We start from the raw sequence: 17510 nt of genomic DNA on the forward strand, positions 1-17510 counted from the left end.
GTTTGGACATTCCTTAGCACTTGGTGCTTTACCAGAATTGTCAGAGTCTGACACTTTGTTTTCATTAGTAATTTTACTGCTAGCAATACAATTCTATTTGGTGTTAGAGTTGAACACCAGGGTGCCATCATCTCAATGCCTTAATAGATTCACCGACCAGATGTTTTTGCACATAAATACCATGCTAGAGCACAGGGAGTGGGTACTGAATGGAATTAAAAATAAAATACACCAGTGGCTCCACAACACATTTCCTGAAAGTTAATTAAACTCATTCTCTTCTAGAATATGGCTATTTTCTACCTTTTGTCCTGAAACTGCTAGTATCTCTCCATCAGAGGATTTAAGAAACTTGGGGCTAGAAATTGACATGGAGAAGCATGATCATATTCAGAGGAGCAGCATGCAAGGCTGAGACATGAGTAAAGGATATAGTCCCTTCCTCTAGCTCTGTTCCTGTATTTTACCCAGTATCTCTTAAATGCAAAATAACTCTTTGGTCCTGGGGGTAGGACCTGGGATCCATGATAAGCTTTCTGCCTCCGACTTGTCATTTTATTTGAGTGCTGCCTTAGCTACATGGTCGTTCTTTGTATCACGCACGCATTTTACTTCAAAGCTTTCATGAGCAGCTATGATTTGTTCACTGCTACCAAATTTGCTGCTTTCCCTATGCTAAAAAAACCAACAAGAACAACAACAAAAATACCAAACAGAAAAACCCCAACCGAACAGAAGAGAAGGATACCAAGGTTGTTTTGTTAATGTGCTGGTTTGAAAACTCTTAGGTGAATGTCTAGAAACATGCTCTATGGGAGAATAACATATGTAATAGATGGTCCTGAAAATGAAATAATTTTTTTTATTTAGATCAGAATTTCCTAGGACAATACAAAGCCATCTTTAAGACTGCATGTGAAGATCCTTGGACTATGTCAACAAGAGTTTCTCTCCGTCCCTTGAAAGAATTCATTGTCTGTGTGCACCTCAAGCTATATTCCTCTAATAGTTCCTGGACAGCTTATGTGTACAGTCAAGAAGCAGCTCACAGCAATCTCTCTACAACTATCTATGACCTTGGACTTACAGGAGATGATGGTAAATTGAGGATATGGTTGTTTGGAAATCAAATAAGTACAACAATAAGACTTCATGAAAACACTTGGAATCAAGTATGTATCCAGTGGAAAAGTGAAGATGAGGAGATGAAGGTATTCATAAATGGATCAAAGAAAGCAAACAAAAAACTACCTGGGAAAGTTACATTGCCTGGAAAAGGGCAGTTCTTACTTGGCTGCTCCAAGCTGCCAGGTACAGCTGTGTCACCTGAGCTGGGTATGACTGGGGAGCTGTACATGTTTAGAATGTGGGATAAAGCAAATATAAAGCAATCCATGGACTGTGAAGATAGTGGTGTTATAGGCTGGAGAAAAGTGGATTGGGTCTATAATAAGACAGCAGAAGAGGATAAGTCTTTGTCATGTGGTAAGTACTACTGCACCCCTGTTTTTAAAATAGTATTGTTGTCAAAAGTTGTTCTGACTGTGTCTAACATTTCTTTGTCTATTGTTCAGATATAGTCTTTGTCAAGTAGTCTCTGTCTATTGTTCATTTCTAGCTAAATGTTTAATGAGATGGTGTGAGGATCTGCAGCTTTCACCAAATTTTATGCAAAAAATAAAAACCATAGCAGCAGTCCTTAAAAAACTTTAAACTTACTCAACATCCATGTCTATGTACTGTCTATGTAATATTAGTAAGAATGGGATGCATCCACCAAAACTCCTTGGAGCATAGGGTTTTCTATCAATATCGTCTTAAATAATACTAAATTGATACACCTTTGGTTCCAGGGCTAAATATAGAGGATATCATTACTGGTCTTCATTTTGCACATCCACTGGGCCAGAACTTTGACAAGTACAACTTCTCACTACTTCACTGGCACATTACACTATCTTTAGTTGTTACCATCTACATCTGTGAAGATTGCTGGAGGCTCTGATATCTTCTTGTTTCTGTATAAATAATGTCTTCCTTTAGTAAAATGGCTAAATGATCTCTCAGAAATTTCTCAAAATTCCTCTGCCCTGAAAAACCCCCCCAAAAGCCAAAACCAAACGTAAAAAGCTTTACACCAAATCAAACCAAGATTTCATTTTCAGATAAATTGAGTTTTAATATAGTTGACTAGCTCAATTAGTTCCTAAAAGTTCTCATATAACATAGGTGCATCAATTTAACTTAGTTTTCCACACCTTTTTCCTTAAAAAATGTACCTATCTATTTTGTGCAGACTCAAAAATAACATTTAGTTGTGTAATGTTACAATCACTGCCTGACCGGGTAGATTAAAAGTGTCTGAGGGCATTAAATAAAGGTGACCAGATTTCTTTTTCTGGATGAGAAAGAAATCTGACAAAAAAAGCAAAACTATCAAAGAACGCTTCTAACACTAGTTCATAATAAGTGAAATGCCTCTGGTGGTGTGGTGCTGTACTTGGGAGCACATCTTCCTCATTGGGTTGTCTGATTTGGGAGAGGAGCTGAAGAAAGGCTGTCTCTCTTTTGGTCATGTGTGACTGTGTTTGAATGAACACAGTCCTAGGGTTGAAAGGGGGGACATTGTGGCGAGCAGACAAAAGTTTGGTACGGAGTCTGCAAGAGATCTGTCTGGATAGTGGGATAAACCCTGGTCAGAGTGGAACATCCGGTTACATTTTCCAGAGACACAGTGAAAGGACAACCTTCTGGTTTTCAGCTCCAGCACTTTCTACCCTGACTGTAGAGCATCCTTGAGTATCACAGGCATCTTGGTTAGTCACTGCCCAACTTCAGCCCCAGCTGATTAATGATTTTAGAATTAGTGATTAAGGGACTTCCAGAATCCTTTGTCTAACTTCAGGAGCTCTCCAGTGAGTGTGAGATACATGGTTTCCAAGGGGCTGCTAGTTAGCCAAATCAAACTTCAATTATGCTGACTGAGGTTTGTTTCAGTATGGAGGCCATCTCTGCTGCCAAATATATTATCTCCTCCAGATATTTTAGAGGAGTAGCAGGTTTTTTAAGAAAATATCACAGGATTTTTTTTTAAACAGTTATAATAATGTATTATGACACTAATACATTTTCTGGAATATATTTTATAAGTATTGGAATAATATATTTTCTGGAATAGATGCATTTTTTGCTGCTTGCCCTCCCCCTCCAAGTTTGCCTGTGAAAGGCATACATTTAGCAAATTTGACCACATCAGTCAACCAAGATCAAAGCATTGATAGCAGGTGCATGTAATAGAGTCAGGCAATTTTAATTAATGATGCTACTAATCTTACAGTCTAATTTTTTTAATAAGTTATTCTCTACTCCTTTGTAGAAATTATCCAATTCTGAGGGCTTCTCCATTTTTATTAAAACAGGACTTTGAGTAGTAAGCCTTCAGAAAGATCTGATTTTGCATCTGCAGTGGGCATAACTGGCAAAACCCTAAAGCTTGGGAAAGGGCTGTGCCTTCTGTATAGGCACAACAGGTGAAAAGGAAGTGGTTCTTTACAGTAGCAATTGTGTGGGAGGACAAGTTTCAGAATTTCCTAATGATGTAGTTGGCATTTTGTGCTTACATAAACAACAATTTGTAAGATGTTTAGCAAAGGTTACAAGGATTTCTGAGATTTCTTCTTTGCTTAACCATTCAGAATCTTTGTGCAATATTAACCATGTTAACCACTGTGTACTGTGGGCAGTGATGCACTCCATTACTAAATCTAGATTACTTAATGTCACAACATTATCTTATGTTTACTTTGCTTTTTTTTCCACTGATCTTTTTGTTGACTCTTCAGGTTATTTTTATTTCAGTATTATTTTTATAACAATTATTCAGATTGCAAAAAATATTTTTAGTTTTTTCTTAACTATGTGAGATCTAGTAAGGACCAGAATCCCAGTTCTGGTAAGAATATATATTCTTAGTACTTAAAGGTATGCTCAACTGTAACCAAGTACATTGCTCCTCAGAAGTGGGTGGGATTACCTTTGCAGTAGTTACCTATCTGATACATCTGAAAACTTGCAAGGAAGGACAAACCTGACTGCTTTCCAGTTTCTGGTGAGGACTGATCACATTTTTTGGACTAACAGAAATTATCAAGAGAAGAATTTAGATCTGAGTCGAAGATCACAGAATCGTAGAATGTCAGGTTGGAAGGGTCCTCAAGGATCATTTGGTCCAACCCTTCTAATATTACTGTTTATATGGCATGTCCCAACACCCTTTCAAGCTGAGACTTAAAACTTTCCAAAATGTGGGAATCCACCACTTCCCCATTCCAATGTCTGACTGTCCTCATAGTGAAAAATTTTCTCCTTGTGTTCACTAGGAATCTCACCAGGAGCAACTTGTGCCCTTTACCCTTTGTCTTGTCCATGTGACTCCTTGTAAATAGGGAGTCTCCATCATCTTTGTAACCCCCCTTTAAGTACTGGAACATCATAATAAGGTGTTCCCTAAGCTTTCTCTTCTCAAGGCTGAACAGACCCAGTCTTCACAGCCTCTCCTCATATGGCAGCTGCTCCAGTCCACTGATCATTCTCATGGCTCTTCTCTGGACCCTGTCCAGCCTATCCACATCCCTTTTGTACAGCAGGGACCAAAACTGGACCCAATACTCCAGGTGAGATCTGACAGGAGCCGAGTAGAGCGGGATGATGGCTCCTTTGTCTCTGCTGGTGATGCCCTTGTTGATGCAGCCCAGCATCCTGTTGGCTTTCATTGCTGCTGCAGCACACTGTAAGCTGTAAGGTGAAACTCTTGCTTCTTCCAGACACACAGTCTGCTGGTTCTGCTCTCCTTGGTGTAGCCGTTGCATGCTGGGCAGGTGTAAATACTGCAGGCAGGGCCAAAGAGGGGAGGAGGTGCCACACATTGTGAGTCAGTGACCTTCTGCTTACATTCCTGAGGTTCTTTTGATCATTCCCCTTTTTCTGAGAATGAGAAGGAGCCTAAGAGCTGTGATATGGAGAAAGAATGCTACAGATTGAATGTATCTCTCTTTAAAAATCATCTGCTGTTTAAAACAATATAAGAGAAGAGAGATGTGCTCACTGGTCCACATGCCAATTTTGGAAAATTTCTTTATCTTGCTCCTTGATAAATGATTGCTATTTAGCTACTTTCTTTACCATGGCCAATATGAGTGATATCACTACTGTCTGTATAATTCAAGGAAAAAAGTGCTCTCAGTACTATAAAGCTCTGGATAATTTAAGAATACAAAGACGCAAGAGAATAGGTTGAATTTAAAATGCTAAATGCTTGAGAAGAAACTTTTGTAATATGAGCACTAGCTCTTCAGTTGTCATTTTTACATGGGATATTTGCAAGTTACCTTTAATAATAACTTGACAGCTGGAAGAAATGTACTGTTTAAACATTAATCATTACAGTTACACATTAAACAGTAACATTCTTAATCCAAATATAAATACCCAAACTGTTACACTGCATTTATGCCAGGAGTACAGAGGAGATGTGTTAGCTTTTAGAAATTTCAGTGAATAAATATAATAGATGATTTATGGCATAACTATAAATATCACTGACAGTAAAGCATTGATATGTCATTTGTGATATTGGTGCCCTAAACCTTTTGGAAGAGTCCAGTGCCTGTTTTTGGATAAGTACAATTCCATATTCATTTGGTGGCATTTTAGATGTTTGCAAACTGTTTAGCCTTCAAGATTAAATTGTTGCCCTCTCTTTTCCACGTTCCCTTTTCACTTGTAATATTGCAGAGTCTGCTACTGGTGTTGCTGGAGAAGGAATGTTTCCAGGCTTGTGAGAACAAAGCAGCTCATTGCTGATGGGAGAAATAGGAAGTGATTGGTGCCCTGTATGACCATTTTGCCTTTACATGCTCAAGAAAAGAGGAAAACTTCAGGTTGGGCTGTTGTTCTAGTTTGCATGTGTGGGCAATAGGAGGTTTGATTTAGGCTCATGTAATCCATTTTAAAGATTTCCCAGTCTGTGTGCACTTCTGTTGACAGAATCAGCTTTCCTGGAAGGGAGAATGGAGTCCCAAGACTTCACTCCTCATGGAAAAGGTAGAAAGGTAGCTGCCATACATCCACTCATGCAGTCTGCATCCCAGTCTGTTGGGTACCAAACTTAAGGCCGTATTGTTATACTTATTGAGTGGACCATGAAAGCAGGAGGTTAAAAAATAAATTATTTGCCCCAATACCATTTTCCTTCTAAAACTGGAAGGACAGAATACTACAGAAACTCCTAGAAGCTCTTAAAGGAAGTAAATGTGAAGGGGAAAAAAATACCCAACTCTGGAGTGCCTGCTTGATGAGTCATGTACCACTCTACTTTGTACCTATTAACAGAATGCATGTTTGACCTTCCCTTTCTTTGCTCTCATTTCCTCCCTCCTCTGTGATACCAAAGCAATTAGCTTTTTGGAAATCAGCCTGCCAGAGAAAAAGCGTGATTTGGTTCACCTCAGTCTCTAATGTACAGCTTTATACAAACAAAACTTCATACAAACAGATAAAAACTGTACTTATAGCCTAATTTGATAAAAACCTGTGTAACATCAAAGCTTAGTTTAAAATATTGCACCTAAATTTTTTCTTAAGGTTACTAAAATGAACTGGCCAAAGTGTCAGAACCTGACGTGAACGAGGACTTTCACTGTTCTCTTACAGTTGTTTCTGTCCAAAACCCAGTAATGATTCATCCTTTCTTCCATGGTGCCACCACTAAGAGACAGAGCAGACATGAGGTGTCAGGAGAGACATGAAAACATAAAACTAAGATTGCACTTAGTTTTGTTCTGTAAACCTGTACAATATGCCTCAAAATCTAACTTACATAAAAGGCCAGTATGAGCCCTATGAGTCTACAGTGGAAAATTAGGGAGGACTTTTATGTGTAAATGCTATTAATGCTTTGTGTGACAGGATGGTTCATTTTGGCAGAATGTTTATCCAGCTGAAAGGTTCATCAAAAAAACATTAAAGGTATTCAATCTCTTAGCAGAACATATGGGTTTAATTTGAATATGAGAATATTTAATTTGAATATGAGAATTGAATGTTGTATTTTTGTTGCAAATAGATGGATTTTAGAACAGCACCATTTTGAAATTTCATTGTTTGAGCTTCTCAGTTTTGTTCATGAGCAAGTGGTGTAAAATGTATTAATGCCAGGCATTTTCATATGACTGTGTCCTGGTAGCAGTGACTACAAAGGAATGGTAGCTGCTGCACCTTACTGATAACTGAGGCAATGCATGCTGGTAACTGCTGGCTGTGAGAATGTTTATAAGGGAATCTATATAGATATAAAAATGCACTGTGGAATCGACTTTTCCGGTAAAATGATTTTAAGTTATAAGCCAGGCAGTGATAGTGCTGCCATTCAGAGGGACCTAGACATGCTTGAGGGTTCAGCAGGGAAAAATTTAATGAATTAAAACAAGGGCAAGTGTAGAGTCTTATATTCGGGTAGGATCAACCCCAAGTACCGGTACAGGTTGGGGAGTGAGTTCTTGGAGAGCAGTGAAGGGTAAAGGGACCTGGGGGTTCCAGTGGACAGCAGGATGACCATGAGCCAGCAATGTCCCCTGGTGGCCAAGAAGGCCAATGGCATCCTGTGGTGCTTTAGAAGAGGGGTGGATAGTAGGTCGAGTGAGGTTCTCCTCCCTCTGCCCTGGTGAGGCCACATCTGTAATACTGTGTCCAGTTCTGAGCCCCTCAGTTCAAGAAGGACAGGGAACTTCCTGAAAGAGTCCAGAGGAGAGCCTCTAAGATGATAAGGGAGTGGAACATCTCCCTTATGAGGAAAGGCTGAGGGAGTTGGGTCTCTTCAGCTTGGAGAAGAGAATGAGGAGTGACCTCATTAATGTTTATAAATACGTAAAGGGAGAGAGCCAGGAGGATGGTGCCAGTCTCTTCTCAATTATGCCCAATGATAGGACAAGAGAAATGGATATAAACTTGAGCATCAGAGGTTCCATATAAATGCGAGGAAATTTTTTCCTACTGTGAGAGTGACAGAGCACTGGACCAGGCTGCCCAGAGAGGTTGAGGACTCTCCTTCTCTGGAGATGTTCATCCCACCTGGACTTGTTCCTGTGTGACCTCCTGTAGGTGACTCTGCTCTGGCAGGGGGGTTGGACTCAGTGATCTTTTGAGGTCCCTTCCAACCCCTATTTTTCTGTGCTTCTGTGATTATGTATCTACTTTGAATGAAAACAACTACTTTGTCATTTCTGATGGGAATTTTTAATGCAAATCAATTACCTTGACTCAAGCAGTTGGATTTTTCTTGAAAAATCTTTCTGCACTAAGTTTGCTATCATATCTTATTTAGAAATTATTATTATTTTTTTTTAATTTCCTGGTATTTTTGAGTGTATTTATCAGTCAAAACTGATCGTATCAGCAATACAGAATTGTGGTTATCTAATGCCATTCTGTGGTGTCAGCCAAGTATGGTGGCATGGGTAGACTATATTACATGGCCACCCAGGTGTCCCTTTGGACTCTTCCATTTGTATTCTGTGGTGGACCTGTTTGTCAGAGCTCACATGGTCGACTGTACCTTTATTTTGAAAGAAAAATCCTGGCTGATAATAAAAAATGCTCTCATTTTTGACACTTTTTTTCTGTCAATCCAAGTAATATTTTAGGTACTTAATTTCATAAAACTGTCTAAGCCCCAGAACGTGTAAGTCCATAAATGTATAGGGTTTTGCCAGTAATGTCTGTGCTTCCACAGGTTACCTGAAGCTTTCAGTGCCTGTCAGGCACTGAAATGGACCTGACTAGAAAGCAACTGCCCTTGTATTCTCTCACTGCGTTTCCCAAGAGGCAGAGGCCAGCAGGCACGACCCTTCTTGCTGTACCATCCCCTGCCCCTGCACACCCCACGCACTGGGCAGGGTGGGTGTCCATATGGAGGCTCTAGTTCCCTACAACCCAAACTCTTTCTCTCTTTCTTGACCTGCTTGACCTTCTGTCCTGCTTGACCTTCTTTTCACAAACAGAGAGGAGCTGGTGGGAGATGTGGTGGTCGGTGGACGCCTGGGACTTAGCGACCATGAAATAATAAAGTTTTCAATATTCAGGGATACAAGGAGGGTCGTCAATAAGACCTCTACACTGGACTTCCGGAGGGCAGATTTTGGCCTATTCAGAAGACTTGCCACCTCTGTGAAGGATAACAAAAAGTCCTTCTACAGATACATCAGCAGCAAAAGAAGGGGCAAGGAAAACATCCATCCTTTACTGGACACGGGTGGGAATATAGTTGTCAAAGATGAAGAAAAGGCTGAGGTATTTAACACCTTCTTTACCTCAGTTTTCAGCAGAAAGACAGGTTACCCTGAAGATGGATGTCTTCTGGAGCTCATGGAAAGTGACATGAATCTAAACAGCCCCCCTGTAATCCTGAAGGACACAGTCAGTGACCTACTGAGATGCTTGGATCCCCACAAGTCTATGGGACCAGATGGGATCCACCCAAGGGTGGTGAGGGAGCTGGCAGAAGAGCTTGCCAAGCCTCTCTCTATCATCTACCAACAGTCCTGGCTCACTGGGGACATCCCAGATGATTGGAAGTTGGCGAATGTCACGCCAATCCACAAAAAGGGCCGGAAAGAAGACCCAGGAAACTACAGGCCCGTCAGCCTGACCTCAGTGCCTGGCAGGGTCATGGAACAGATCATCCTCAGTGCAATCACACAGCACCTGCAGGATGGGCAAGGGATCAGACCCAGCCAGCGCGGGGTTAGGAAGGGCAGGTCCTGCCTGACCAACCTGATCTCCTTTTATGATCAGGTGACCCGACTGGTGGATGAGGGGAAGGCTGTGGATGTGGTCTACCTGGATTTCAGCAAAGCCTTTGACACCGTCTCCCACAGCATCCTCCTGAAAAAACTGTCAGCCCGCAGCTTGGACAGGAGCACCCTGTGCTGGGTTAAGAACTGGCTGGAGGGCCGGGCCCAGAGAGTGGTGCTGAACGGGGCTGATCCAGTTGGCAGCCGGTCACTAGTGGTGTCCCCCAGGGATCAGTGTTGGGCCCTGTTCTGTTCAATATCTTTATTGATGATCTAGATGAGGGGATTGAGTCCATCATCAGCAAATTCACAGACGACACTAAGCTGGGGGGGAGTGTCGATCAACTGGAAGGCAGGAGGGCTCTGCAGAGGGACCTGGACAGACTGGAGAGTTGGGCTGATTCCAATGGGATGAGGTTTAACACGGCCAAGTGCCGGGTCCTGCACTTTGGCCACAACAACCCCATGCAGTGCTACAGGCTGCGGACAGAGTGGCTGGAGAGCAGCCATACAGAGAGGGACCTGGGAGTCTGGATTGACAGGAAGCTGAACATGAGCCAGCAGTGTGCCCAGGTAGCCAAGAAGGCCAATGGCATCCTGGCCTGGATCAGGAACAGCGTCGCCAGCAGGTCCAAGGAAGTGATTCTGCCCCTGTACTCAGCCCTGGTGAGGCCGCACCTCGAGTATTGTGTCCAGTTCTGGGACCCCCAGTTCAGGAAGCATATTGAGGTCCTGGAGTAGGTCCAAAGGAGGGCAACCAGGCTGGTGAAGGGACTCGAGCACAGATCCTATGAGGAGAGGCTGAGAGAGCTGGGGCTGTTCAGCCTGGAGAAGAGGAGACTCAGGGGAGACCTCATCGCTGTCTACAACTACCTGAAAGGAGGGTGTAACCGGGTGGACGTTGGTCTCTTTTGCCAGACGACAAAGGTTAGATATTAGAAAGAATTTCTTTACGGAAAGAGTGATCCGTCATTGGAATGGGCTGCCCACTGAAGTGGTGGATTCTCCGTCCCTGGAGATATTTAAAAAGAGACTGGATGTGGCACTCAGTGCCATGGTCTAGCAACCGCAACGGTGGTTCAAGGGTTGGACTCGATGATCTCTGAGGTCCCTTCCAACCCAGCCAATTCTATGATTCTATGATTCTATGATTCTATGACTTTCAACAAGACAAGAGGGCATGGTCTTAAGTTGTGCCAGGGGAAATTTAGGTTAGATATTAGAAAGAATTTCTTTACGGAGAGAGTGATCCAGCATTGTAATGGGCTGCCCAGGGAAGTAGTGGATTCTCCTTCCCTGGAGATATTTAAAAAGAGACTGGATGTGGCACTCAGTGCCATGGTCTAGCAACCGCAACGGTGGTAAAAGGGTTGGACTTGATGATCTCTGAGGTCCCTTCCAACCCAGCCAATTCTATGATTCTATGATTCTTCTAAGAGAGCACTCTAGTTGCTGGTTGAAACTTGCTCAAAGGATGCATTCTGCAAAAGTCTGAAGGCAATTGTAAATGTTAGGTAAAACAGTATTAATCAGTAGCAACACTGCTCCCCTGAGACAGGAGAGGAAGGGGAAACTGTCAGTAACTTGTATGATGTTACCTGCAGCAAGGTTCTAGCTGCTTCTCACTCTTCCACCCTGAAAAAACTGAACTGCGGCAGAGAGGTTTTCCTGGAGACAGGTAAATCAAAAGGGTTTTCCAAAAATCTTAAGAAAGAGTATACTGATCAGAGGTAGGGGGAAGAAATGGGTATTTTCCATTCTTCCAGTTGGAGGTAGAACATTGTACACTATTTTAAGGGATTTTTCTATATCCTGTGTCTAAGTTACTGAACAACAGGCATGCTATGAGTGACAAAGCCTTTAGTGAAGGGAACAAAACTGTTCATTGCATCTTGACCACTGTGTTACAAAGCCTTCTTCCTTTCTTTCCTTTTGGCCAAATTGATTTTTTAATTCTGTTTCACTTGGTGTAACAGTTTATATATATATATATATATTTACATATATAGAGCACCTATCACCATATTGATCAATATTCTTTGGAACCACTCTGACAGCTTAGGTAAGGACAGGAGTCAGCCTGTTAGTACCTCAGCACTTCTGTTTCCAACCAACTTAAAAAAAAAAAAAAGACACAAGACTTGGCTGTTACACGGTGTCCCATCCTAAACGAGCCAGCAGACTGATAGTTAAGATGGCTCATTCTAAGGAATGATGTAAGCACAAGGCTATTTTGTAGGCAGGGCCAGGTACTGGTGTCTCTTAGAGCTCTGTTAGTTTGTGGAGCTATCCTTAAGTACTGTTAGTGATGGATTTAGTCTCCTATCAGACTGGAGGTGCTGAAGTTGCACTGATTCACATTGTCATACATAGTCTTTAGGTGAAGTGAAGGTTGTCACAGTGCAAATAGTGGTTGCCACATAAACTTTTTGCATCTGTGGTATAGGGTGATGGCCAGAGTTGCTGAACAGGTTTCATAGCCATGGAACATTTTCCTCTTCCTAAACAGATGGGTATTCAACAAAAACGAACTTAAATTTCTTTACATTTTCATCAAGCTCACATGATCTCTCTTACTCCTGATACTTGGCCCCCAGTATCCCATCACTGGAGCAACCAGGCAACAATCTGCTCACCTGACTGTCAGCTGTGGTATTTGTGCATATAGTGCAGCTTGCTCAGGAATAGGTGCTGGGTGGTTTCTGTGTCTTTTATGATTTGTGTCAACTCCCCTTCCTGTTCTTTTGGCTGTTGTGCTACAAAACAGGCTGCCTGTTCTGAGTCTTCTTCCTTCATCCCCTAAAGAGGAGTTTCTTCCTCCTTCCCTAACTGAGTCAGCCTCCACTTGAGGCTCTTGACTGCAAGAGGGGCTGTTGTGGTTAGGGTTGTGGCTGTGGTTTAGCTACATCACTCATTTGTATGTCCTTAGATCAAGAAATCTTCTTGCTTCTGTTGGGATCTCGGACACAGACCTGGTAGGCATAGGCCAGGCAAAAAAGCACAGCACCAAAAGTCTCTGTCTTTGGTGTAAGCAAGACATCCTTCCTTCAACTGCTCTGTCATTTCAACAGGATTCTTTGCATGTTCAGATGTAAATTCCCCAGCCAGCAGAGGTGAGAACTGCACTAGGCACCTGCCTGAATTCTTCCACATGCCTTGCTACCCAGGAATTTGCTGCTTGAGAGCACTTTCCACTGGACCATCCCCAGCTGATTGCATACTGGAGGTCCCAGAGTGATTTCAACTCGGATTACTGGATCCAGAGTTTAAGAATGGTCTTGTAGACTACTGATGCAAGTGGATCACCACTGATGGAAGAAGAAAGGTGTCCAGTATCTGAGGGAATTAGCAGTGATGGAGGAGGTCTACAGCAACCTAAACAGCAACCAAGTTTGCAAAGATCTGGATGATGTCCACTATACACAGACTGTGTGGTAGAGGTTAGTACAGTGTGCACTAGGGTAGCATGCCAGCACCTCGATGATGATAGACTGCCTAAATATTGAAGAAGTGTGGAGAAACTTTCCCACCAGTACTGACAGTTCAAAAAGAATCTCTCTACCTCCACAACCCTGCAGACCTTCATTTTGTCTGTGACCAGCACGTAACAGCAGGTTCAGTGACTTGAAGTGACTGTCTCTTCCTCCTTGCCTCAACTCAGCTGTCAAGAGTGCTAAAATAGGTGACAGAGCCTTAAGTATGTCATACTTTGTTCTTGTTTTTTAAGGCCCAGCATAATGTTTAGGATGGAGACATAGTCTGCAGAGTACATTTATAGCCACCTGCTCATTTCCTTCACCACGGGATACACACATAGCAGTTGTCTTGGTGGCAGGTTTGCAACATTGGTCTCATGCAGTCAGTCTGCTAGGCCTCCTCTTCTTGACAGGGCAGCCACCATCCTCTGTTCCAGTGTGAATTAAGTCACTTGGTTCACTTGATTACAGCTCATATTTCACATTCATGGGTAGTCTGTGCAGTGACTTCAATTTTTAGATCCACCCCTTGATAAAGAGCCCATCTTTATGTTGTATCTCAACCTAAGTGTCCCTAGGGACATGTTTTGAGCTTTTCTTTTGGGGTTTTTTTGGAGGGGGTTGTTTGTGTGTTTGTTTACCTCACCATTCCATTCCTAGTCCAGGTCCACCTGAGCCACTTAATTTCTGGTAGTTTAATGTATGTGCTCATTGTTTTGATGTTCTCTGGTGGTTCAGCTCTTGGGCATGTGAGCATCTGCATGATGTATATGCACATCATGATGTAGATGTATTCTCATGAAATTTGCAGATATGTATGGAACAAAGCATCCATGATTTACCCTACTGTCTGGCACCTTACTTACCTTGTCTTTAATTTCTCTGCTTCTCTTTATATTAATAAAATCTCACTTCTTGAATAACTAATCAGCTTTTCCACATTTTTGCAAAAACAGCTGTGTGAAAACACAGTTGTGTGTACCTGTTACATTGCTGTTTGCCACAATTTAGTCTATTTTATCTTTACTCAAGCAAATATGTTGAAAGGGGTTTTTTTTTAGATATTAGGGATTGAAGGTTAGGGGAAAGCTCATAGTGTAATCTGTGTCTTGCATTAAGTATAAAAGTGATAAAACTGAGTGAAGAAGAGTTAAACTCCACACATTTCTCAGTGGATGCACAGTAGTTTTGCAAATCAGCTTGAATTGAGGTGAGGAGTACATGTAAATTGGTTGTATTCATAAATGTCTGTGTATATGCATGTGTACATATATATATATATATATATATAAATTTCTCCTCCTAAAAAATCTTTTTTGTTTGTAGTTGAAACTACTGCTACGTTGCCTGTCAGAAAACAGATAACAGGTACGTGGGGATTCTGTGTATTATTTTTCCCATTGTTCTTGTGTTTTAGAAAGTGTGAAGGAAATTTGTCGCTGCTCTTTACTTTTTAATTCATGGAGGTAATTAAGAATATGTAAATATTGGCAAATTATTTATCTGGATCATCCTTGTGGGTTATTAGCATATTTCATGGTACAAACAGCATGAGTAATTCTCCAAAGAAATCCAGTTATCAGCGAGATTACTCCAATTTGTCTTTCATTGCAGAAATTATACTTATGATTGTCCTTTGGGAAGAAACTATTAATAGTTTTCAGTAAAGCAAGAAAAATGGTCTGAGCAAGGAATCATGTGAGAGTTTATAATTTCAGAAACTCCTTGTTTATTATGTTTAACCAAAAAGATCTGGTTTCCCATGAAGGTTTTTGGTACCTCTGACTTAACTCATCTACAGCAGTAGGAAAGGTTTTACAGTATAGTTAGCTGTATAAGATACAGTATATACATTTATAATTAATTAGTAGTGTAAGTAACATAGTAGGATGACTTCTGAGTTTTGAGAGAAGTTGCTGAAATCCTTTGTAGTTTAAAATATTGTTTCATATTTGCATCCAGCTGTTCTCTAGATTGTATTTCTGTGATAACTGACTTGACTTGTCTGTGGCACTGTAATGAACCACTCAAGTGAGTCAAAGGGCTAACTTTGAAGTTGCTGTATGTGAGCTGGGTGTCAAATTTCCTAATTTGTTTTTGATCAAAGTACTGACTGTAACAAAATTAAAGATTTGGTGGCTAGTGTTTGATATATAAATAGCTGACTGGCTCGTATCAATATCAGAGATTCAAACTTGAAATATATTAGCTTTGTGTAATGCAGCTTTTTGCAGGATAGAAAAGAAAGAAGATATGTGTGGGATAAATTTAAAATGGCAAGTCTCATTGTTATTATGCACAGTTTGAGAATAGTTCTTCATACCCAGCTACAGCCATCTTGTTGCATACACAAGATTCCCATTCCCAGAATTAGTAAGGTACTCAGGGTTGGCATGGGGCATTCAGACTAGGCTGGCACATGTCTTGAGTCAGTGACTTGTGGTTTTTTTAATGCAAACTGTTCCATATTTGATTAAAAGAAATCATCTCAGTTGAATGTGATCTGAATTAATGAAAGTTGTTATTTTTTAAATAAGAGATTGTTACATCTGCCTTTTACAACCTGGAAGTGTTTTTCTGATAAGCAGGTGTTGCCCTCTTCTGGTAAATGCAGTAAACTTTTGATTATGTATAAACTTTTGATAAAGGCTGCTAAGGATGCTTATGTATGTGTCTGAAACTTCATTATGGTCCTTTTTTTAATTCTCTTTTTTTTTTCTTTTCTTTTTTTTTGCTGTCTGAAACAAAAGGTGAAAACTCAGGAGAATCAGCTGGAACAACCATTTCTGGTAAGAAAACCAGGACTTGAGTGGTCACTGTAATGTTTGTTATTTCCTATTAGACAGACAAATCTGCTCTTATCTGAAGTAATGTAGAAAATTTATTTATATAATAATAATCTAAATGAGCTCCAACATTTATTGTTTGGATTGTTTGTTTTTTAAAGAGACAATTTCTTCATTCTACTTTGTAATGAAACAGCTGACATTATAGAATCCCTCATGGTTTGTAGCAGTGGTGCTTGGGGATGCAGTAGGTGCAAGTTGCTTGATCAAGAGCCTTTCCTCCAGTAGCCTAAAAAGTTTGCATAGGTGGTAGAAGGGGAATGCTGAAGTGAGAGAGTTCCCTTACATCTTCTCCCCCCCTAGCAGATGTCATTTGATGCAGTGTGGCATATTACACACATGCACACTCACACAGGTGCACAAGCAAAAGATTCTAAAAACTTCTGGAACCAGAGGTGATGAAACATGATCCAGGAAAGCATTATTTTATTTTTTTTTTTTTATCTGAAGAATGTAGTCAAACAGAAATAGCTGTGTGAAAGCCATTTTTTGATTGTATATATTGACATCTCATGCTTTGGAGAAAAGAAATAATACATACAGAAACATGCATGCTTTTGTTCTTAGAGATACAGATACAGTATTTCCCTGAGAATGGCTCATCTTTAGCAACTGCATCCAATTCAATATTTTTTGTGGACTACACCAAGCCAAATAATGCATATGAAGTTTTCACTGATTCCACATAGTTTGGCTGCTTGTTAGTTGTCTTAAGAAAATAATTGTCTTCAGGATTGTTACTAAAGACCAGATATACTTAGTTTTTATTCTGTATATAGGCTTTTGAAAAGGTTCAAAATAGCTAGTCTAGTTGAAATAAATACATAAAAAAAAAAAAAAGCTGCCTTTCCCTGTAATTAAGTAGATTGCTTTTTTTTTCTTAATATGCAAATGTCTGTGGAGCCACCAACTTTTCTTTATTAAGATACTGTTTCTTCTTATGACAGTGATGCTTTTAGTAAAGACATTTGCAAAGCAAAACGTTCTTCTGTTAGGTAGATGCTCAGATCCATTTTAAAAAAGGCACAATGTTGTCATATTGGAGTGATACAAAGTGGTACTCTAACCATTTTATATTCCCATGCTGGCACCTAAAATAGGCTTACTAAGCATATTCTACCTGAGCAATTTAAAATTTTTGATATAATTTTCTTTTTTTTTTCCTTTTTCCTTTTGGTGTATCTGAAAAAACAAACAAACAAAAAAACTTGCATCCTTACAGCATTTTATTTTTATACTGGCAAAAATAGCTTTTTTGGAGAGACAGTTTGCCAAAAACTATGTGTCATCTCTGCTCATGAGCATTGTGAGTTGATGCAGGAAAAGTCCTTGAGACTAAG

At 40.6% G+C, this 17510-nt stretch overlaps 1 protein-coding gene across 4 annotated transcripts in view; it reads left to right on the plus strand.

Moving 5' to 3' along the window:
- ADGRG2 (adhesion G protein-coupled receptor G2) overlaps nt 1-17510 on the plus strand; it is a 57759-nt gene that overhangs the window by 14588 nt on the left and 25661 nt on the right. For 3 of the 4 annotated variants that reach the window (XM_030469421.1, XM_030469424.1, XM_030469422.1), the window contains exons 3-5: nt 871-1485; nt 14651-14692; nt 16075-16113. In XM_030469421.1, coding sequence (XP_030325281.1) covers nt 871-1485; nt 14651-14692; nt 16075-16113 — 696 coding nt within the window. The remainder of the gene's footprint in view (nt 1-870; nt 1486-14650; nt 14693-16074; nt 16114-17510) is intronic. The other variant, XM_030469425.1, reaches the window with a different exon arrangement.

This window comes from Calypte anna, chromosome 1 (genome assembly GCF_003957555.1).
Source record: "Calypte anna isolate BGI_N300 chromosome 1, bCalAnn1_v1.p, whole genome shotgun sequence".
Classification (NCBI taxonomy): Eukaryota; Metazoa; Chordata; class Aves; order Apodiformes; family Trochilidae; genus Calypte; species Calypte anna.